Below are 23,290 nucleotides of genomic sequence, written 5' to 3'. Positions count from 1 at the left end.
CACCACAAAAATACAAAATTATCTTAGCACCTTATACAACTCTAGAAAAAAAATGTAATAAAATAGAAATGAGGCAAATGATAAATGATTGAGGGTGAATTTTCATCCAATTAATTTAAAACAAGGGAGAAAGACAACACTATCAACAAAAAGTTCTTAAATCACATAATGAAAATTGACCCCTTGTTTGGACATTTAAAGAATTTGTAATCTTGTCGTTTTCCATCATCCCATCACATATAGACACTATTTATTTAGGTCTTTTGTGTGGATGTTATGCACTTTCACACCAGTCGTTTGTCAACACTCAACTATAATTATTGTTATCAGAAACACATATTATTAAATCACTTTAAATTTGATATGATATAAATCGAAATAAATCCAACATGATACATCCTAAAATTTGTTCTCCGATATTACTTAGGGCTTGTTCTCTCCAACTTATTTTCAGTTCAGTTCAGTTCCGTTCAGTTCACTTCAGCTCTGGACAATACTTTTACTCTCACATATCACTATTCATTTCAGTTCAGTTTAATTCAACTCAATTCAATTTAGTTCAGTTCAACTGTTTTATGCCGAAGAGGACATGCCCTTATACCTTTTGAAAATACTCTATATAAATAATGTAATAGTCAAAATGTTGCAACGATCAGAGTATACACTCACAAAACGACGAAGCCCTATTGGCTCCATTAACTTATTCCAAGGGCCAATCTCATCCTTGCCCTACCCATATCTCCCAAAATCTAATATACCCTAATTACTAGACCACACTAACCAATCATAGTACGCCCTTGTCACCTTCACTGGCCCCATTTACCCCAATACTCTTTATTGCTTTTGATTATGCCCCTCTCATAACTTTTCCATCTAGGGCTACCTCTTCTTCTTTGTTTGCTTTTAAATACTACCAGTTTCCATATTTTTGTTTGTCTACCTAACACAAACATCTACCAATTATCAATTACTTCTATCTACAACTATATTTTCTATTATTATTGTACGTGCCAGTATTTAATTTGCTTATTTTAAACGAGTTACAAGTTTATATTATTTGTTACTGATTTTTTTTTCTTTCTGATGTGGTTAAAATCTAAAAAAATAATGAATAAACTAATGCAGGAACTGAAGTAATGGTTAGGTCAAAAATCCAGATCCAAAAAATAGAAAATATAGCAGCAAGACAAGTAACATTTTCAAAGAGAAGAAAAGGGCTTTTAAAGAAAGCTCAAGAACTTTCAACTCTTTGTGATGCTGAAATTGGTCTCATTATTTTCTCTTCTTCTGGTAAACTCCATGATTTCTCCACCTCAAGGTTTTTCTCTCTTCTTTATCTCTCTAATACTTCTTAAACGCTTATTTTAACGTCGAGTAAATACGGACGACAAATAGCGAGTCGATATTTTAACATCATAATAGAGATAAAAGGAGTAGATAAAAGGAGTAGTTTAAGCTGCAGTACTATCACTACTAGTAGAATGAATCCTGGAAAAAAAAGTTTAATGAGTTTACCTAATATAGAAAATATATAGTTCTTTTATTTTTGCAGTACATTGCTAGCTAGAATGTACTGTAGCATGTAGTGTTCTAGGGTACAAGATCTAAGTGAATATGATGATAAAATCTTCATAGTACATATAAATAGGAGGAGAAAAAAAATTGAGAGAAAGGATCCATTATTTTCTGCTACTTTTTTTTTTTTCTTGAGATTTATTTCGAAATTAATTAAGGAAGAATTAGTTGCTCATTTGCTTGCACAAGATTACAGCATGTTGGATATACTTTTCCGTTTTGAAATAAGTGAAACGCTTTTTTTTTAGTAAAAGCTTCCATACAAAATAGAGAAGTTTTTCACTCATTTCAAAACATAGGAAGTATAAATTGTTTAGGGTGAAACTTTTTGAAAATTAGGGTGAAACATTTTGAAAATTGAAAAGTTCCTTATTCATCTAGTCCTTTATTTTAGTATATATTCCAAGTATAAATCAAGTAGCTAGGGTTTCTCTTTTTTCCTTGGATCTACTGTAAAATGTTGTGATTTTGATTTTTGATCCAATTTATAGCGTGACTCAAGTAATTCAGAAGTATGCAAGACACCATCCAACTCTTTCTCAGCAGTCTGATCCATCCATCTTTGAGCCTTTTCTGGTAATTGTAAATTGTAATACATTAAATTATTTACTTTGGACCGTTTTTATTTTTTGATCTAATTGTAATAGATAAATTTGTTTTAATTATAGTTGGAGGATAATCGTGCTGTTTTGCGAAAAGAATTTGGTGAGAAAAACCAAGAATTAAGGTGCTTTAATTTGTACTAACTCAACACTGTATATATAGTGTATATTTCATTTCTACTTTGCTTCTTATTATGTTGTAATATAAGCAAATAATGGTGACAGTCAAATGAAAGGAGAAGATCTAGAAGGATTAAGTTTTGAAGAACTAAGTAAACTTGAGAAAAAGATGGAGAAAGGTTTTGGTCGTGTTTGTCGAATCAAGGTTAGTGAGCTAATTATCATGATTATTAATGTTCGTTCTCTTCTTTTATCTAGATATATTTAGTCTGATGGAGTATAGAACTATTCCTGGGACTCCAACCATCAGCTTGAGTTTTTGGTTGAGTTGGTCATGACATAGTCCTTTAATATGGAGTTTGAATTAATCTTAATTAAGTCTTAACTTATTCGCGCTAAGCTTGTTGGACCGCATCAATTAACTAAGTAATCTATTAATTGTTAGCTGTAGGTATAATTGTTAGTTGTGGATCGAAGTAGCTTTTAGTTGTAGACTAATTGCTGTTAGAGATTGGTGTCAAATTTGTTTGAGATAGATGTTTAACATAAATATGTTGTTGAAATATACTAATATGGTACTTAAAAACTAAATTTGTTGGCTTTTGCCATATGCTATTCTTAAAGCTAGTTTTGTAGTTTTTGTTGAAACATTATTGTAAATGCTAAAACTTCAAATCTACTTTTACTTTGCCAAATACTAGCTACTATATTGATTTAGTAAATCAAAACACAATTGCTACTTTGATTCAAAATATGTTGTTGAACACGCCCTTAACTTATTAATCTATGTCTTAACTTATTTGAACTTACTTTTCCTGAAGTATGTGAAAAATAAGGCGAGAATATAATCTTTAGTGCAACACTAAACAAACCTGAGTTTGAAGGGTTTTTGATGAGAGATGCTAACTTCATCTCATAAATAGTATAACAATATTCAATCTTATGGACGTATTTTGATGTTACTTTTATGATTTTCTTGACTAAAAAAAGGGTACTTCACAAGAAAATCCCTCTTTTCTTTTTTTTTTTTTTTTTTTTTTTTTTTTTTTACATCGAAGAAATTGTGCATTAATAAAAACGAAGTTACATCCTGATACTAAAAAACAACCGAATGAACATAAAACCTAAATTGAGCGGAACTCGCTCTTACACAACAACTGCAAAAACAGAAATAACATAAACTAAAATAAAGCTGCTCGATCTGGTGGATGACGTTTCTGCTGGTGGATGACAATCGCCAGAATCCGGATAAAAAGAGTAGGAGGAGAGAGCTGATTTCACGAGCGGGGAAAATAGCTACCAGCGAGAGTATGATCTCGCAACAAGACCAATACCAGTGACCTTCTGTCACGTGGAATTCAATGGTCGAGTTTGTGGAAAAAGTCACATGCTTGTGTGACGTACTACCCTTTTGGAAGGGTAATGCAGGCTTCTCCGGTGAGGAGAAGCTCATATAAGTTGACGCGCTGTAACCCCAATTGAGAAATTGGAGGGCCGCCTTCAGATTTCTTTTTGTCAAGGCAATGATAAATGAAATCATTACCAAGCGATACTGAAATCTAACCAAGGTTAGATCTCGAAGAACCATCCGATTACAAAAATCGGATAAAACAAACCCCAAACATGAAATCGCTTGCCACGCAAACCCTAACCCACTACAGACACCGATTAATAAAACAATTGCCATCACCATAATAATCAACAACACCATACTAATCCAACCTAAAACCTCGACAAAGAACTGAAGAAGTCAGTAAACTAAAATTAACGTGGGTAAGGGGACGCACTTCAAAGAGCCAGAGAAACACAACACTAAGGGGGAGGGGACGCCAACCACCTGACGAAACTCCCAACGCAGCAACACTAGGGGGAAAGGGGGAGGGGAAGCCCTGTAAATTTACCTTTTCTTGATACAACTCTAAGGGGGGAGGGGAAGGGGAAGCCCTGAAAGTGGACAATTACCTAGTAACAACACTAAGGGGGGAAGGGGGAGGGGGAGGGGGAGGCCCAAAAGAACGAACAACTAGGGGGAGGGGGATACACTAACCACGAAACTGGGGAAGGGGAGGGGGAAACACTGACCACGAAACAGGGAGGGAGGGGAAGATGATGGCGCTGTGAAAGGAAGATGCGTCCACGAGATGGTGGCGGAGAGGAGGCTGGAGGGAGCAGCTACGACCGGAAAATCTCGACGGCGAGGCGATGAGGCCGACGAAAACGTAGAAAAGCGATCAAAGCGACGAAAAAACGATGGAAAAGGCAAGAAAATCGACAAAAACTACGGAAAAGCGGAGTAAAAACAACGAAACTCGCCGGAGACCCGCCGGAAACCTTGTGCGGCGCCGGATCTCCGGCGAGCTTTAGGTTTACGGTTTTTGTTTTTAGAGAGAAGTCAGAGGATATGAGTAGAGAGAGTATGTTATCATCTTTGAGTCAATTACAACCTCTCAATTTTGCTATCTACCCCCTCTTTTCTTTTGCTGCCCATATAAGAGATGAGATTATCATCATTTGGTTAATGAGAACAATGAAATTCCAAATTTATATCATGTAAAAGGAAGGGAATACCTTTATAATGTTAATCCTTTTATCCTAATTCATTAACTTTTATGTCATTTTTACTTAATGAGCTTAACTAAGTGAAACTAAATAGACTAGAGGAAGATTACTAAATTAAGGAGTTATTTGGTTGACATATAAGCATCACGGATTGTACACTTTTTCATCTACGAGCTTAATTGATGATCTTGTGGTTAAGGAGGAGATATTCACATGAAGGTGGCATTTTCTAGAAGTATATCTATCTATTTATACAAATATATTAAAAGCCGTGCATAAACAAGAAACTGTGCCACGTGGCGCTCTCCCTAGGGAATTTTAGTTCATGTTATCGATGTACAATAAAAAAAATTTAAAAATTGTGTAGTATAGGGGTTTGATCCCGCGACCTCAAGTACATATATAAAAGTCTTAACTGCTAGACTAAGTTGTATTCAGTGTTATTAGCATAAAGTATCATATTAATAAATGAAATTTTTTCTTACCTGGGGCATAGCCCGGACCTAATAACTAGTTATCTATAATTATGCCTCCCTTTACATGATTGTAGAAATGGATTATCTGCGTAATTACTACTTTCAATTAGCTAGGATAAACCAAACTCTTTTCTTGGACCATTTATTGAATGTTTGATATTATATGTCGTGGATTGTATAGGATGATAAGCTTCACAAAGTGATCACAGACCTCAAACGAAAGGTGAGCTTCTTCTAGTCTGAATCTTATAATATTGAGTTCGTTCATTCATTCATTCATTCCATTTTTGATATTTCTTAGGCCTTGTTGGATTACACATATAAATGCTTCAGGCCGCGTAGTTACATAGCTATATGTTATATATATTAAGCTCGAGTTCACACTATCTTCGAAAGAGAACTCGCAGGATATGTTACATTAGTCTCTCTGGCCTTATATCTAATATCTCCTTTCAACAAGAAGCATGACAAATTAAAAGATTTTTCAAAATAAGGATAACACTTTTCTTAAGAATACAAAAAAGCAGGGAAAAGAACCTTTGTACGTATTAGGTCTCCATTTATTTCACTAATCATCTAATAACATGATTAACTAGATGACAGGTAAGGAGACTGTCCATCGAAATCGATCAAACGAATGTAAATTTTGCAACACCTTATATGTTGCCTCAAATAATTCCATCCCAATAGTCATTTTGTTATTGTGCCTTATTGTGAATGACTGCATAGATACACTGTTATAAAGGGATCAAACGTTAATAAAGATTACTCTTGCATTAGTCTAAAGGAAGAAAAGGAAAGTACAATCTATTGATAATTGATTAAGGCTCCGTTTTGATTGGGCGTAAAACATTTTCAGTGTAAAATGATTTTAATGGAAAACAATTTACAATGGAAAACACAATTCCAAAGTTAGTTTTCCGTTGTTTGATTCCATGTAAGAAAAATGATAAAAAGAGAGGAAAATAAAAAGGGAACTTATGGAGATAGTGAGACTATGAGAAGAGTGTACAAGAGAGAAGGGAAAACAGTTTTCCCTTCATTTTGAAAGGAAAATGGTTTTCCATCATTGAGAGAGCAATTTTACTCCAAAGAAAAATGGTTTTACACTCCTTTGCAAACCAAACAATGTAAAACTAAAAAGAGAGGAAAACAATTTTTCTGGAAAATGTTTTACACCCTACGAAACGGAGCCTAAATGAAGAAACTCTTTATTCATACTTCTATTTAACTAGCTACTTTAAATTGTAATTTCTAGGTTGCTTGCAATTTTACCATATCATTGGAATGTGGTAAATTATTTTGTTGTTTGTTTTCTAAGAGGAAATTACATTATTTGACTGGCGTATTTCTTAAGGGAAACTTTAATATTTTGTTAGTTGCTCACTTTCTCCGGCCAAATTTATGGAAATTGTTCACTCTAGGGGTAGGAGTAGGTAAGTTACCCATACTTATATAGTACGTTTGTTATATAGTTTAGAGAATTAGTTCACATGTTCATTCATATAGTCTCAGGTCTATATGTATAGATTTCCAAAACTTTAATTTGCATTAACAGATACATCAAGCCATCTAGGTAGACTCAACTACTCAAGCAGAATATAGCAAATCTAGCTGCATAGTGCATAGTACTATAGTAGTGTTATTCTTAGTACAATAAGTCTTGTGATGTCAAGCATATTGTATACAACAGGTGAAGTGACCCAAAAGGCCAAAATTTATACGACGATTAAACTGTATTCTCTGCGTGATCTGTATTTTTTAGTTTCTGACTCCTATTATAAATGTCGTATGATTTTATAAGTTCATATTAGTGAATGAATTTTTACTTCAAAAAAATAAACTACATTCTCCATGTACTGTTAATTTCCTGCATTTTTCCAACTTTCTTTTTTCTCAACCCTGGTGTTATTATTTTTATTCTACAACTACATGCAGGAAAGCACATTGGTGGAGAACAACAAAAAATTGAAGAAGGTAATATATCTTATGAGCTTATTCAATTATACGACAGTTCAATATGCTTATTTGTTAATTTTTTCAGGGAAATTTTATCTATCTTTTACAGATAACTAATGCCACAGAAGGCAAAGTACATAATGTGTGGAAGCAACAATTGTCACAATTTCCTGATCATAATAATTGTATTCAAAAGAATGTTTCTTTTGACACTGCGCTTACGTTGGGGTTGGTTTAATCCTCTTGAATTACCACTTAGTTGCAACTTTAACCTTTTTAAGGTGCAATTTTATGTAGATGAGGTGAAGTGAATACAAATAAAACGTGTTATCTTTCTGTAAACTTTAGGTAAAACTGCTTTATTTTGTAACTAATAATAAGTACAGTGATCTATTGTGAAACTAGCATGGTGTGAAAATATATATGGAGTATGGTACTAGTGATATCGTACAATCAAGTACTTATGCTATGGATGTCTTGGCCTAGTGGTTAAGATTGTCAGATTGATGTGCTGTGAACGATAGGTCACATGTTCAAATCTCTGTTTCTCTTCTTTGTACTTTGTAAAAAGTATTTATACAAACTTTCATGACATACTATTTTCCATTTATGCACTTATGCAAAGTTTTCTCAAAATTACCTCCCCAATCCTTCACATTTTTCAAATATAAAAGGATTTTCACGTAAAATTTTTCTTCACTCTTTTACATTCCTATCTCCTTTCCTAATCCATGGAATGATACAACTTGGGTGAAGCAACAAATTACTTATTATACATTTACTATTAGTGTAGTTGTTTAATTAAAGGCCATTGTACCAAATGATAACTAAGGTATCACTCATCATTACGTAATGCATGATCAATAGACAAATAATAATTTCTTCATGTTGGATTGGTCCATACCCAACTCTATACAAATAATACAAGCAAAATAATACAATAAAGTTTAAAAAAAGACTTGATACGACTTTTCCTTAATAATTGTTTTAGGCCCGGCCCGGCCCGACAAAGCACAGAGCTCGTTAGGCTACACGGCACTCTCAACCCTTTGCCTCAAGATTAGTCAGTTCTATTTCTCGATGGGGGTAAGGAAGAGATATAAAATTCAGCGGTAGAGTGTCACCTTGACGTGATGGAAGTCATCAGTTCGAACCTAATTATCCCTAAATCCAATGTCAGTTTTTCTATTTTGACTTGCTCCCCGGTCGTGATCGAATGAGACGAGGTCTAGGTACATCGAGTACATGGTAATTCGTAAACAAACTGCTAGTAAAAATTAAAATCACCTTCAAAATAGATGTGTTATATTGTAGCATGACAAGTGGGAGGTGGTAAAATTTAAAGATGAGCCTTTCAAAAAAAAAAAATTAAGAGAGAAAGAGGGGTGGGAAAAAAAAAGGCTAATTTTACGCAAAACTTCCAATGTGTTGATTAGTGAATGATTTTTAATTTTCTTTTCATTTTATGATGTTTACGCTATTCTCGTTACACCCTTCACTTCCTTCTATTCCTACACTCACGCCCATTTTCTTACTTCTTTGGCTAAAATCAATCAATGAAATTACTAATCCTATTTCATAAACAATATTACTAATCCCAAATTATTCTTAAGTTCTCTTGAGTTAATTAATTAATTTGATAAGAAGTTAAAAAAAAAAAGTTGAAGCGACAACAATGGATGAAGAGTACGATGTAATTGTTCTTGGCACTGGTCTTAAAGAATGCATTCTCAGTGGTCTTCTTTCTGTTGATGGCCTTAAAGTATATCTCTATCTCCTTTAACTCCAAATTAATATCTTTATTTGTAATTATGTTTTGAAATCATTAATTGGTAATTGTAGGACATATATGAACCATTGAAATCAAATCCAATAAAAAATGAATTTCACTTCTCAAAACACTAATTAGTTTGTTTTGCTCTACATCGAGTCAAAATGACGATCGAAATGTGATAAACTTCATTGGGCCTAATACAAGGCCACAACGGAGGACAGTTTAACTATGATATGATAGAATTTCAACGTAAAATCAATTAGTCATAGGAGAAGTAGTCCACCAATCTTAGATGTTATTAGTTATTTTCTCCCTATCATCTTTATGTGGGACAATTAGTTTCACTCACATATGGTTATAGTTATACTCCTAGGCAAATGAGTGACTGTGTCATCAACTAATGTAGTCTTTTTATTCATATGAGCCACGAAAACGTTATAAAGTATAAAGAAGGGGAGGAGGGATTCGAACTTGTGATCTATTGTTCACAACCCATCAATCTTAACCATTAGGTCAACCAATGTAGTTGATAGGGTATATATTTTGAAATCACCTAAGGTTCAAACTTAAAATTCGTATATGTTGGGAGTTCTATTATTATCTTTTCCAGATTTAAATGAACGCAATGTGTGCTTCAAGTTATAGACAAATGTATAATAGTCCTAATACATTAACATCAAATCCTAAAATATTTTTAAGAAAATAAAGGACATTTAAGGTATTTTAAGGGACACCAACATTCTAAAGAGTTGCCTTCTATAATAGACATTAATTTATATCTTTATTTGTGCATTGGTCAAATTTGTAGAGGTAACGATGCGGACATATTCGGAATCTTCTTATATGATTTTATGTTTTAAAAAAACACAATTCGTTATAGATATATCTCTATCGTAATATAAAGTTTTATGTAAGTGTGATGATGAAGGGATAAAACTTGATTGATCTAGTGAGTTTTTTATTCCACTACTAATAGAATTTTATATAAGATGGAATCCAACTCAATATTAATGATTATTCTATAATGCTCTATTAGGATTTAGGGTAGTTAATCCACCCAATACGTAGATGTAGTTATGTCCGCGATGAAGTAAACATTTCTAAGTGTGAACGTATGTGTGATGAAAAAGAACATAAAAGTAATAATAACCTTTCTTTGTTGGCACTTGAAACAGGTTTTGCACATGGACAGGAATGACTACTATGGAGGAGCTTCCACTTCTCTCAATCTTAATCAGGTGTTTTTCTTAAAGTTACCTTAACAATGTTACACATATTCATCCAACATCAAGATATAATCTTAGATTCTACATCAAAAAGTATGGATTAAGCTTATGACAAGTTCAAATTTTTATTTCTATATGCATGATTTTCCTTCAACTAAATGCATTTTCCTATATACAAAATGGCAAAACATTACACATCTTCATTCCTGATCAGCATTAAGATATAAACTCATAACCAAACCCGAACCTAGATTGTACAATACTCCCTCCGTCCCAAATTATTTGCTACATTTGCTTTATCACAAAGACCAAGGAGGGAGTGGGGACCATTGCTATAACAAGAATTAACAAAAAAACAAATAAGTAAATTGTAGGACCTATGTACTATATATGGAAATATTTACAAAAACCAAGGAGGGAGTGATGGCAAATTTGTAAATAAATTGTGGGACCTATGTACTATATATGGAAATAGTTGCAAATGTAGCAAATAAATTGGGACACACCTAAATGACAAAATGTAGCAAATAAATTGGGACGGAGGGAGTATTATGGATTAAGCTTATCATACCAGTTGTAAATACATTGCTTAAAATGGAATTTATGTGTAAATTCATGACAAAAGTTTGCATTAATCTATGTAATAAATGATCAGTTAATGCTCGTTTTTTCTATTTTTAGCTTCTTAGAGCAACTTCAATGGTTAGCTAAAACAATATTTGGCTAAAGATGCCACATCATTTTTCTTAGCTAATTCTATCTTTAGCCAACTTCCCCTTTAGTGGTTTAGCTTAGACCTGATCAAAAGCCGGGCCGGGCCTGACCATCCAAAAACTGCCCATGTCAGCGGGCCTGTCAGCGGGCCTGTTTGCTGTGCACAAAGCCCGGCCCATGCGGGCTTTTTCCGGGCCGAACGGGCCTAACTTTTTCTGCTCCATTTTAACTAATTTTGTTACTTTTGTCAACTATTTAGTCTATTTTTCTGAAAATTCAATACAAATATAAAAAAAACATCTAATACAACTATACAAGTGATTTAATTTGTTAAGTAACATCATTAAAGAGTGTAAAAAAACAGCAATATTTTTCTACAAAAAATAAAAAGAACAGTATTCATATATTATATAACAAGCAAGAAAATAAGAAATGAAGAAATTAACATAATACAATTAAAAAAACAAAAAACAAAAATATCCGAAAAATAAAAAATTCAGCAACAAATAAACAAAACCGAAAAACAAAAAAAATCAGCAACAAAAAACCGAAAAATAAAAAAAATTCATCAAAAAAATATTCGAACAGTTAAAATGAACAAATAAAAAAGCAAAAAATTGAGAAATTAAATATATATATACATACAAACATGCTATAACTCAAAAAGAATTAAAATTTAAGCATTTAACATACCTAAATGAAGATTCAAGAGAAGAACTGAAGAAGACAATAAGATGGAGAAGGGGGAAAAGTAGAAAACGGCTGCCACACTTGTTTTTTTGAAAATTTCAGATTTTTTTTCTCTCTCCTAGGTTAGACAATAGAATAATAGATTTTTAATTTCTTAGTGTCTAAAAACATTGGCCCAATTACTGAAGCCCAGTTTCTTTTAAGTTTTAACATTCCAGCGCCTTTTTTATTTTTTAACATAGCAGTACAGCAGCCTCAGCAGGACGCAAGCACGCAAGAAAGTTTTAGAGCCGGGCCGGGCCGGGCCGGGCCAAAAAGCGGGCCTGTGAATCAGCCCAGACCCGGCCCGATTTCAGACGGGCCAAAAAAACCAAGCCCGAAGCCCAGTTTCGGGCCATAATTTTCTGCCCAAACCCGGTGATTTTACGGGCCGGGACGGGACGGGCCAGCGGGCCGGGACGGGACGGGCCAGCGGGCCGGGACGGGCCGGGCCAGCGGGCCGGGCCGGGCCAGCGGGCCGGGCCAAGTTTGATCAGGTCTAGTTTAGCTAAACTATTTTGTTGCTTAGGTAGGTCCCACAATCACTTTTTCCTTTATTTTTAATATATAAAATATCACTTATTGAGAAGCTATTTGTGGGGTGGGACCCAACATTTTGGCTAAGCCAATTTGCTCTATAGAGCCAATTTGCTTAGTAAAGCAAAACTCCAATTTGTACTCCAATGGTTAAGCAACTAGCTAAGTAATTTGCAAAATTGCTAGCAAGTCCTTTTTTTGCACCATTGGAGTTGCTCTTATATGCAGCCCTTAGGACTGCATTTGAATGAGAAGAGATGACGAAAATTGACCATAATTTATCATACGACCTATATGTTTGATCCCATCAATAACAATTTTTTGGATTTCGCCATAACTTTTGATATAGCTTTGGAAGCGCTTTAGGGGTGATGATACGCCTCCTGAAAGCTTAGGTCCAAGCAAGGAGTACAATGTTGACATGATACCTAAGGTACCCTTAACTTTGTACTAAACTAATGTTAGCTTTATTAATGTTGATTTCCTCTGTTTCATCTTTTAATTGTGATGATTGAACAATACATACAACATTTCATATTGCTTTCTCTAATACATGTCCTTAATCTTTGTTGTACATTTTTATTTCATATGCAGTTCATGATGGCAAATGAAGTATTAGTTCGTATACTCATTCACACTGATGTCACTAAGTACCTTAATTTCAAGGCAGTGGATGGTAGCTTTGTGTACAATAAGAGCAAGGTACATTATCCATTTTATCCTAGTTGATTTCTTCTTGATTTTGTGTTGTTTGAAGGAAAATACAGATGATCAACATTCTTACTTCAATCAAATGTTTTTCTTTTCAGATTTACAAGGTGCCTGCTACAGATGTTGAAGCCTTGAAATCTCCATTGATGGGACTTTTTGAAAAAAGACGAGCTAGAAAATTCTTCATCTATGTACAAGATTATGAAGACAGTGATCCAAAGTCTCATGAAGGGTTGGACTTGAACAAGATTACTGCAAGAGATCTTATTTCGTAATATCTCATTCTCCTCTATTGAATCATATCATGCTCTTAAGATTATTTTGTTGTTGTTGCATTTAAGTACTTCCTCCGTTTCCTAAAGATCTTCCTACTTACTGTTCCTACAGATACCAAGGAAAATCAAGTTGTGTGGGGCATGGTGTGAGTAAAGTAGGAGAGAGAAAAGGGTTAAGATAAATAAACAAATATAAAGGGGTTAAAGTAGGAGAGAGAAAAGGAGTAAATTTTAATTAATAATGTAATGGTGGACCATATGATAGTGACATGAGAGGGTAAATAGGGAAATTTGTTTTGCCAAATAAGGAATAAAGCAAAAGAGGGAAGATCTTTTGGAAACACCCTTAAACGGAAAGAGGGAAGATCTTTAGGAAACGGAGGGAGTATTAGTCTACAATGGAAAGGCACATTTTAAAAATTTGTGTAAGGTGGGTTGATGGGTTGACGATGATTATAATTTTGTACCTGTTGGGGCGGAGATGGACCATGGGTGATGGACGGTGGATGAGGATGGAAATATTAGGCGGAGATGGAGATGGAAGGCCATCATCCGCATCCATCCCCACCACATGTGTTAGCTGACTTCTAGCAACCAGATAGAATCTGTATGCAAATTTTGTACAACAATTTCACACTAAGGAAATGAGCCAATTACTAAAAGTACTCCATGGTTGATGTTTGAAACTTGTGTTATATATTTGTTTTCTCGAAGTTATTGATGTCGTTTCCATGTATATTGAAGCATGAATCACCTTTTTAAACCTTTATCTTCATTGTTGTAGAAAGTATGGGCTAGAGGATGATACAATCGATTTCATTGGTCATGCCTTGGCACTTTATCTGAATGATAGTTACTTGGATCAACCAGCTACAGATTTTGTGAAGAGAATGAAGGTGACGCTCAATTCTTTCTTTCAGCAATAATCTACTGTTTTTGTTTTCCAAACAGATACTTTTACTAATGTTACAAAACAAATGTTGTTCATATTCGTGCTAGGTTGAATTTTGTTATTCATCTTGTATTTGATTGATTGATGTTTATTAATCCTCTACATGTATGAATGATTACTTGCAATTTTGTGTTTGGATGCTTAATGTGACATCACAAGTTCACAACTAATCATATTGGCATTTTATTACAAAGCTATATGCAGAGTCTTTGGCACGTTTTCAAGGAGGATCTCCTTACATTTATCCACTTTATGGACTTGGAGAATTGCCTCAGGTAAGTAATGATCTTCATTCTTCCATATGATTGTCTAATTCCTCCATATGAGACATGACCTCCTATGTTATATGTTTTCCTTGTCAGGGATTTGCTCGTTTAAGCGCTGTTTATGGTGGAACCTACATGCTTAACAAGCCTGATTGTTCGGTAATTTGCTACTACATTCTTTTTTGTTTTGAGGTGACATGACAATATGACATCGAATGATTGTAGAACGAAGCCATTAGGATTCTCTCGAGCACCTAGATGATCCAGTTACTCTGGTAACTTAAAGGAGGAAATTTGGGATACATTTTTCTTTCTATTCATTTGACTATACTTTTTCTCATATAGTAAATGGATGGTCCAAAATCCAGAGATAATCCTCTTAAAAAGCCACCTATATATGTGAGATTGAGCTCTACTGTGATCTTAGATCAATGGATAGTTTAACCTCTTAGAAGATACAAAACTAAGTATTTCTCAAATAAAGCTTCTTCTTTGCAGTGTCTAGCTTGATGTTCGAAATAACAGTTATTTGGTACTACGATTTAAAATTTTATTGATTGAAAGTCATACGACATCTAATAATATCATAAAATTTGGATGACAGGTAGTCTTTGATGATGCTGGGAAAGTTATTGGTGTTTCCTCTGAAGGAGAAACTGCTAAATGCAAGAAAGTTGTTTGTGATCCATCATATCTACCTGAAAAGGCAAGTTTTCATGTTAAATTTCCTCATCAAGATATATGGTCATTCTCAATGTTGCATCTGATATGCTTCCGAATTATGCATTGGTTGAGTAGGTACATAAGGTTGGAAGAGTGACGCGAGCTATTTGCATCATGAGTCACCCAATTCCAGACACCAAAGAATCACACTCGGTTCAGGTGATTCTGCCACAGAAGCAACTTGGTCGTAAATCAGACATGTATGTCATATCCATCACCTTTTTAATTGACAATTTTCCTATGTTTCAAAGGTAGTTGGTTATGCTTCTTTCTGTTTGTTAAACAGAAAAATGAATTCTGAATCATGAATTGCTAAAAAATACAAGTATGTCAAGCTTATTTTGTTAGTTAAAATGTATGTTATCATAGGAGTTAAAAAAGGACTTAAAGTTGTATTATGTCTGGAATATCAGGTACCTATTCTGCTGTTCCTACTCTCATAATGTTGCTGCTAAAGGGAAATACATCGCTTTTGTTACAACTGAAGCCGAGACTGACAACCCAGAGGCAGAGCTAAAGCCTGGGATCGATCTTCTTGGACCGGTAGATGAGATATTCTACGATACTTATGATCGATATGAACCTACAAACTCTCCTGAAACTGATAGTTGTTTCATATCTACTGTATGTTCTCAACATGAACTATGTATAAAGAATAAGAAAATTTAGCTAGTTAAAGATAATCTCTTACAACATTGTGATTATTAATCAATGGAGTTAATTTAATATCTTGCAGAGTTATGATGCAACAACGCACTTCGAATCAACTGTGAAGGATGTGATTGGTTTGTACAACAAAATTACTGGAAAGGTGTGTTTATTCTTTCTACCACTTTGGTATCATATCATTGTTAGTTACTGCTTGTTTTCTATGTTTGGAGAAGTTCGGATGCAAGTAAGAAAATGATTCAATTCTGATAACTGCAGTCATGTGTGCTAATGAATCCTAAAAATTGCTAGGACTAGAAGTTGTCCCGTTTTAAGAACGCTTTTACATCGCTTGCATACTTTTTCTTTTTTTGGCCCCTGTCAAGAACACGTGGTAAGATGAATTTCCTCTGGACTGTCCTCGTACAGGGCCACTCATCTAGAGGCTCAACAAGCCCCAAACCCCTCCTCCCGTCCAATAATATTGAAATTTTGCTTCCACCAAGATTTAAACTTTAGTCTCCCATGTGAGAGATAAAAAGTCATATCATTAGACCCAAGGGTCCTTGGTACATCGCTTGCATACTACATACCATTATCGCTTGCATACTACATAATGTGTTAGTTCCCTTAGATACACTGTAACACGTTGATACTTGTGCATGCATCCATGTTCATTTAATCATTTTCTTGTTTAAACATTTCTCAGGAACTTGATCTCACTGTGGACCTCAATGCTGCAAGTGCTGCACCTGAAGAATGAGTTTTTTCTAAGTGAACTTGGCTATTTTATGGCATAAAATTTAGCACAAGATTTTCAAAATAGTATTGATTAAGTTTCTTTCCTTATGCTAGATGAGACAATACTTGTCTCCCTTTTTATACGATATAAAGCTTTTCAAACTTAAGAATTGTTAATTGAGTGTATTGCAAACTAATTACGTTTGATTTAGTTTTAAGCTATCTTTTGTGGATGGTGAAACTAAATGGCCCATTCCTAGTGCACCGGCCTATATGTATTATGTAGTGTGTTTTTATAAAGATTGAATAAATAGAAAATAACTTTATTTCTTTTGACGGTTTGGCATGTCTTTTCATTTTTTGTCATTTTTCCTTATTTTATCCAAATTTATTGAACTCGATGATGTTTGTATTACTAAATTTATTTGATCTTATCTTAATTTTTATTTGAACTTAATTTTATATTATCTACTCTTATTTTTATCCTATTCAGATTTATCTTATATTATCTGAACTTATTTTTACTGAAATACGATGAACTAACATATTCTTAATTTATAGTTCCTTAACGACTTATGAATTTTGCCGATTGGATTCACAAATTAGTGCGAGAAAACACTACTCCATCTCACATTATTAAATTTTGGTTATGTCAACTTCTTTTTTACTATTAAATTAAAAAGAAAAAGTTAATGGGCTTCTAGTTTTAGGGCCCTTGAATCAAGCTAGTCTCTTTTTTTTTTTTTTTTTTGGACGAGACTAATCTCATTCCTTGGTAGATTGTAATTTGCAATTTTGCATATACTCCATTTAAAACAGATGACGTTATTTATTAAGGGCCTGTTCTCTTCGGCATAAAACAGCTGAACTGAACTGAACTGAACTGAACTGAACTGAACTTATCAAAGCTGAACTGAACTGAACTGAACTTATCGGAGCTGAACTGAACTGAACTGAACTGAACTTATCAGAGCTGAACTGAACTGAACTGAACTGAATTGAATTAAATTGAATTGAATTATATTACATTGAAATAAATTGAATGTAATAAATATATAAATAATATTTAAACAATAATAATATGAATATTAAATAATAATTATAATGATAAGTAATAATAATGAATAATAATAATAGTAGTATTTTGAATATCTTTAAATGATAGTTATAAATAAATAATATTAATAATCATAAATTAATAATAATAATAATTAATGATAGTAATGATAATTAATAATAATTATTTTATATTATTTGTATTAATATATTAATACTTGACGATGATATATAATAACAATAATATCTAAGAAGTAAATTAATATTACTATTTTAATAATTAGATTTAATAATTTAAAAATATTTAGTAATAAAAATAATGATTGGGTTAAATTCGTCATAAACCGTCTTGACGCGATTTGATTGGTTTATGGGCTAAAAAAAGTGGGTTTATTTGTGCTTTGACCTAAACCATGTTCCTCCTAATAATAATAGTAATAATAATTAGTAAAGCTATAATAAAAAAAATATATAGAAACAACAACAACAATAATAATAATAATAATAATACTTAATTAATAGTAATGATATATATTTAAATAATAATAATAATAATAGTAATTAGTAAAATAAATTATACCAACATAATAATAATAATATTTAACAAAATGGTTATAAAAGAATAGAGCTGAACTGAACTGATCTGAACTGAACTGAACTGAACTTATTGGAGCTGAACTGAACTGAACTTATTGGAGCTGAACTGAACTGAACTGAACTTATTAGAGCTGAACTGAACTGAACTGAACTGAACTGAACTGAAAATAAGCTGGGGAGAACAGGCCCTAAGGCTTTGTTGGACTTGTTGAGCTTATTTTCAATCTTTATAAGAAAATAAATGTAGATAAAAGATAAATTTAAATAAGTTTAAATAAATTGAAATAAGTTCTGATAAGATCTAATAAACTTGGTTTAGCAAAATGAAACAAAAGTAAAGTTTGACGCATTTACAATGGACTTGTTCTATTCAACTCAATTTTGCTTATCAGAACTTAATTATGCTTTCTGAACTTATTAGACCTTATTTTGTGAGGGTTATTCTTATTTTTGCTGAACTGAACTTATTACACATTATTTGAACCTATGTGATCTTATTTGAACTTATTTTTTTTCCAAATAAGGACTGAAAATAAGTTTAACTGAATAGAGTTAATATAAGTTTAGATAAAGTCTAATAAATCATGATAAGTTAAATAGAACCGACCTTGTCTCAAACCTTGTGGCACCTCTTCAATGTTTTCACACTTCTGTCCTCTAAAAGATGAAAAAATAGAATCAAACACTATACTATGGGTAAAGTTATTAAAATCGCGATTCAAATCATAAAATCTTACGATTTTACGATTCAAAATATGATAGACGATTCGATTCGCGATTCTAGACGATTCTATACATTTATGTTGACTAGCGAAAACCTCGCAAGTTTAAATCATGCTAACAAAGAAAATAAGATAAGAGATATATATTGTTAGTTATTGCCATTATAGTGGGTAAACAACTATTTTTTCCAATTTTTAGGTCTTTGAACTTATAATTTTAGCATATTCAATGAAGATTGGGTGCAATATCTTGATTATACATGTTTGTAGAATCTTACGATTCTACGATTCGATTTTACGATTCGATTCTAAATGTTGTTTTCGATTCAAACTAGAATCTCGATTTTAACAACATTGACTATGGGACGGAGGGACTGAGGGAGTATTTGATATCACTTCGTATTTTATACATTTATACCTAATTTAATACTTCCTCCGTTTTTTATTAGATGTTACACTTTTCAAATCACGGACTCCTAGGTAATTTTTGGAGAGGAGAGAGATAGAGAGAATGAAAAACAAAAGGGTCTCATGTGAACATGTGATAGGAGAGAGATAGAGAGAAGTTATTACCCAAATTAAAAGTGTAACATCTAATTTAAAACTTCCTAAAATAGAAAGTGTAACATCTAAAAAAACGGAGGAATTACATTTATCTAGTAGACTAGTAGTGTAATTTTAGGCCAGAAAAACTGAAAAAGCAAGAAAGAAAGAGCAAGAGAATCAGAGATAGTCATGGGAGACGAAAGGGTGAAAGCAGAAGCTTTGCAAGTGTTGGGTTTGTTCCAGGTTCTTCCCAAATTGGTTGTCTTTGATCTCGATTATACTATTTGGCCTTTCTACTGGTACTTCCTTCTTCCTTCATTTTCTACTTCTTATCTTAATTTTCATCTGCTTTTCATTGACTTATCAGATTATGGGGTTATATATTATCTTTAGATTACTTTCAATTAGTACCCTTTTTTTAAAAAAAAAAAAAAATCAGTTATCTACTTTCTTTCTATGTCCTATTGTTCTGTTCTTTAATTGGGTGTCTTTACCTTTTTAATGTCTTTATGTTTCTTGATTATTTTAAAGATGAAGCTTTGCATAATGTTAATTTACATCATTTCGCCTGAAATTGTTGCTCCATATTAGAAATTTTGGGTACAAATGTATGCATCAATTTATGGAATTCAAATGTAGGTAGAACTAAGATCATACTCTCACAGAATTAGTCAGCAACTTTCCTGAGATAAGTATAGGGATTAGGGTTTGTTTGTTTTGATGGAAAATGGTTTTCTGTCCGGTGGAAAACGCAAGTGAATATTAGTTTTCCTTTTTTTGGTTTGATGGAAAACTATTAAGCTAAGAAGGGGAAAATGGAGGTGTTGATTGTTGGGTATGAGAGAGTGCAGGAAAAATGTTTACAAAGGGATGAAAAACTCTTTTTCACTTTAGTTTTCCTTTTTAAATCCTTTGTCGAACCAAACAACAGAAAATCGGAAAATTGTTTTCTTGGAGAACATTTTCCATCAAAACAAACGAAACCATAATGGAAAACAATGAATTGCATTTGAGATTGAGGGTGTGCTTTGAGTATTTTTCTTCACTTTTTTGCATGGTGCTAAGCTACCATTATAGTCTCCGCTTTTTATCCCCTATTATAACACTGCCTTCGATGGCTAAACATGCAGCTTGGTTGTACACTAGAATGGAAATTAGGGAAGTTCGTGTGGAAAGGTAGGAGTAGTTGTTCGAGTTACTTGCCATTGAGTCAAATATAGATTGGATTTCGGCATTCCAATCCATTACTTATGCTCCACTTGCCTGATGTGTTCAAGCTAGGATGTTGATTATGAGGGTCCTCTTAATTACTTATTACATAGCATCAGATTATACATGCTTCTAGACCCCATGTTCTGTTAAGAAATCAAAGGACGGTGGTGAAGATTTTTTTTATTTGGTTCCCGGGTGAAGGCATTAGTGGATGCTGTAAGATAAGGAAATGGAAGGCCTGGGTCGATGACTAGGATCCTCGATGGAGGCAGCTACTAGTTTGGTGGACGACTACGTAAGCTACAGCTGTTGTGCTTCTAATTTTTCTTGTCAATTTCAGTCATTTCTTGGATGACTTGGTAAGACAGGATGAGCTTGTTAGTCTTAGTGACCATTGTATATCTGAGAATATATATGTATTGGGATGACAGAGGGGGGGGGGGGGGGGAGGGAGGTGAAGGAAGCACACTCCATCTTCTCTAACAAGAGAATCTACTATGTGAGAATATTTCTGTAATTGCAGTTGGAATAAGATAAAAAAAATTATCTTCGTTGAAGTGGAGGGCATTGATAAGGTTTCATATATCAATTCTTTGATCTGCATCATATTCTTGTATGGTACAGGGTACACGTTTGCCCCAGAAATATGGATGGCCTCTTCACGTCCTAATTTCGGCATCCTGGTTTGTTTTTGCCTTTGATATGTAAAAGCTATATATAGACTATGAAAAATCTATCTCACTAAATAATGGCAGGAGTACTTTAGTGAGGAGTTATTAGCTATACTGCTATATAATATATATCCAATTCACTTTTGATTTACATCCTTCTCATTTTCGTTAGTTGATTCATCTACTGAAAGTACAGCACTTGCAGGTTTTCATTTTGATGTACCAGTGACAATGTCTTTGTTGTCCACTTTTGTGATTATGCATATGCTCAGTGTTAAAAATTTTAAAATTAGCGTTATACTTGGTTTTCATGAATTTGTTTCCTTACTTAACTATAGTGAATGCCGCTCCAAGCGAGAAATGCCATCATTGTATCCTCATGTAAAAGGCATATTGTATGCACTGAAGGACAAGGGTATTGATATTGCTATTGCTTCTAGATCACCAACACCAGACATAGCCAAGACATTTCTTGACAAATTAGGCATTCAATCAATGTTTGTTGCTCAGGTGAGAGTGACTAAAATTGTTCTGTCCACTTTCATATTCATTATCTTGCTCATAGGTATAGCTAGCTGATTGAATTGGTCAGAAGATGTTTTGCTTGGATTTACGTGCTCTTGTTCATAATTAATACAATGGTTTTGCCCTTCTTTAACTAGGAAATATTTTCGAGCTATACACACAAAACAGAACACTTTCAGAGAATCCACCGAAGGACAAGGATTCCTTACACTGACATGCTTTTCTTTGATGATGAAGATAGGAATATTAAATCGGTAAAGTTCTTGCACGATATCATTCGTTTACTAGCTTTATACATAATATGATCATAGTTCTCAACTTGATCAATTCATGTACCTAGCCTTCTTTGGTGGCATTCTTTAAATATCTATTAGCTTACTGTCATTTCCAGGTTAATAATATGGGTGCAACAAGCATTCTGGTTGAGAATGGGGTTAATCAGCAAGCATTTCGGAAAGGCTTGATAGAGTTTTCTCAAAAACCCAAGGCATCTGATAAAACAGGGTCATCCCAAAAGAATGAGCGTAAGTAATGTTACCGTTTATGAGCAAGCTAAATTAAATCCCCAGATTTGATTAGAAGGGGATGGGAAATCCCCGAGTCAGGGCTGTCATTCTGCATCAGCTTACAGCATTGGCGATTTTTGATCTGTGACTTGATATTGCTGTATAGTTTTTGCATTAAAGGATCTGAATTACTATATTATTGTTCCAACATAAGAATGTCAGTATACCATATGTTACAATTCGGCAACTTGTTACAGAACTAAAGAACTGAAAGAATAACATAAATATTCATGTTACAATCTGCTACTGGTTGATCTCTTTTACTGGTGATCTATCGCGCGTTGCTCCAACTTTCGTCTTCACATCCTTGTGCACAAGATCAGAAATTTATCTGAGATTATATCATCAGATGAATAGATATCATCTTTGCCAGAGTTCTGCAATAATTTCCCTGACATTCCCTGAAGTTCTACATCTGTGCAAAAATCACCAAATTGCTCACAGATTCCTTCAATGTAAGCGACCAAGTTCCCTTTCGAAAGACAAACTCTCGATGCTGCTCGTTGCAGCCGCCTTCTCTTGCTCAAAACCTTTCACCATGCCCTTCAAATTAAATCAGTAAGATAACAGTGGAATTTTTTTCTAATAGATCGATGGAGCAAATGTATTGGCAAACATGCATTGTCAAAACAGACAAACTAAAAAAGACAAAGAGAGTATGTAACATGTTATTAAAGAAATTTAAGAGTGTTATACTCCATGTGCAACTATTTATCTTTCTTAATTTATCGGTATGCATTTATCAATACAATTATTTGAGTTTAAATATCTGTTATTGCATAGTAATAAAATTATGACGATTGAATAT

General features: G+C 33.5%; 3 protein-coding genes and 1 long non-coding RNA gene across 5 annotated transcripts; 3 read left to right on the top strand and 1 right to left on the bottom strand.

Moving 5' to 3' along the window:
* Window positions 1-843: 843 nt before the first annotated feature.
* LOC104904737 (MADS-box protein JOINTLESS) lies at window positions 844-7,710 on the top strand. Of its 2 annotated transcripts, none has more exons than XM_010693100.4 (8): window positions 844-1,003; window positions 1,126-1,318; window positions 2,067-2,151; window positions 2,244-2,302; window positions 2,403-2,502; window positions 5,514-5,555; window positions 7,271-7,309; window positions 7,377-7,710. In XM_010693100.4, the coding sequence occupies exons 2-8, from the start codon at window positions 1,137-1,139 to the stop codon at window positions 7,527-7,529; spliced, it is 660 nt and encodes a 219-aa protein (XP_010691402.1). In that variant the 5' UTR covers window positions 844-1,003; window positions 1,126-1,136; the 3' UTR covers window positions 7,530-7,710. The 2 variants fall into 2 exon arrangements, with proteins under 2 accessions (XP_010691402.1, XP_010691403.1); XM_010693101.4 differs by having other exon boundaries at window positions 845-1,003; window positions 7,401-7,710.
* On the bottom strand, window positions 3,311-11,882 carry LOC109136149 (uncharacterized). The gene is made up of 2 exons (XR_007269793.2): window positions 11,699-11,882; window positions 3,311-10,322 (listed from the first exon to the last, which is right to left on the bottom strand). It is a non-coding gene; the product is annotated as an uncharacterized LOC109136149 (long non-coding RNA).
* On the top strand, window positions 8,967-16,923 carry LOC104904738 (guanosine nucleotide diphosphate dissociation inhibitor At5g09550). Its single transcript, XM_010693102.3, has 13 exons — window positions 8,967-9,053; window positions 10,241-10,303; window positions 12,621-12,704; window positions 12,866-12,973; window positions 13,081-13,253; window positions 14,042-14,153; window positions 14,404-14,484; window positions 14,572-14,634; window positions 15,080-15,181; window positions 15,274-15,398; window positions 15,612-15,822; window positions 15,935-16,009; window positions 16,556-16,923. Exons 1-13 carry the CDS (start codon window positions 8,967-8,969, stop codon window positions 16,607-16,609), a joined length of 1,338 nt encoding a protein of 445 aa, XP_010691404.1. The 3' UTR covers window positions 16,610-16,923.
* A 2,706-nt stretch (window positions 16,924-19,629) lies between these two features.
* On the top strand, window positions 19,630-22,728 carry LOC104904736 (uncharacterized). Its single transcript, XM_010693099.4, has 4 exons — window positions 19,630-19,807; window positions 21,730-21,901; window positions 22,054-22,170; window positions 22,308-22,728. The coding sequence occupies exons 1-4, from the start codon at window positions 19,698-19,700 to the stop codon at window positions 22,446-22,448; spliced, it is 540 nt and encodes a 179-aa protein (XP_010691401.1). The 5' UTR covers window positions 19,630-19,697; the 3' UTR covers window positions 22,449-22,728.
* Window positions 22,729-23,290: the final 562 nt, after the last annotated feature.

The sequence above is a fragment of the Beta vulgaris genome, chromosome 9 (genome assembly GCF_026745355.1).
Source record: "Beta vulgaris subsp. vulgaris cultivar EL10 chromosome 9, EL10.2, whole genome shotgun sequence".
In the NCBI taxonomy this organism is placed as follows: domain Eukaryota; kingdom Viridiplantae; phylum Streptophyta; class Magnoliopsida; order Caryophyllales; family Amaranthaceae; genus Beta; species Beta vulgaris.
This window is presented reverse-complemented; position numbering and strand designations above follow the sequence as displayed.

What these genes read in the sequence shown, in the direction of transcription:
- LOC104904736 (XM_010693099.4), top strand. Translation starts at nt 19,698, where the DNA reads ATGGGAGACGAAAGGGTGAAAGCAGAAGCTTTGCAAGTGTTGGGTTTG. An exon ending in ACTATTTGGCCTTTCTACTG is followed by an intron (nt 19,808 to 21,729) that starts GTACTTCCTTCT and finishes ACTTAACTATAG; the next exon opens with TGAATGCCGCTCCAAGCGAG. An exon ending in AATCAATGTTTGTTGCTCAG is followed by an intron (nt 21,902 to 22,053) that starts GTGAGAGTGACT and finishes TTCTTTAACTAG; the next exon opens with GAAATATTTTCGAGCTATAC.
- LOC104904738 (XM_010693102.3), top strand. Translation starts at nt 8,967, where the DNA reads ATGGATGAAGAGTACGATGTAATTGTTCTTGGCACTGGTCTTAAAGAA. An exon ending in CTTCTCTCAATCTTAATCAG is followed by an intron (nt 10,304 to 12,620) that starts GTGTTTTTCTTA and finishes CTTTTGATATAG; the next exon opens with CTTTGGAAGCGCTTTAGGGG. An exon ending in CATCATATCTACCTGAAAAG is followed by an intron (nt 15,182 to 15,273) that starts GCAAGTTTTCAT and finishes TTGGTTGAGTAG; the next exon opens with GTACATAAGGTTGGAAGAGT.
- LOC104904737 (XM_010693100.4), top strand. Translation starts at nt 1,137, where the DNA reads ATGGTTAGGTCAAAAATCCAGATCCAAAAAATAGAAAATATAGCAGCA. An exon ending in GAGAAAAACCAAGAATTAAG is followed by an intron (nt 2,303 to 2,402) that starts GTGCTTTAATTT and finishes TAATGGTGACAG; the next exon opens with TCAAATGAAAGGAGAAGATC. An exon ending in TCACAGACCTCAAACGAAAG is followed by an intron (nt 5,556 to 7,270) that starts GTGAGCTTCTTC and finishes AACTACATGCAG; the next exon opens with GAAAGCACATTGGTGGAGAA.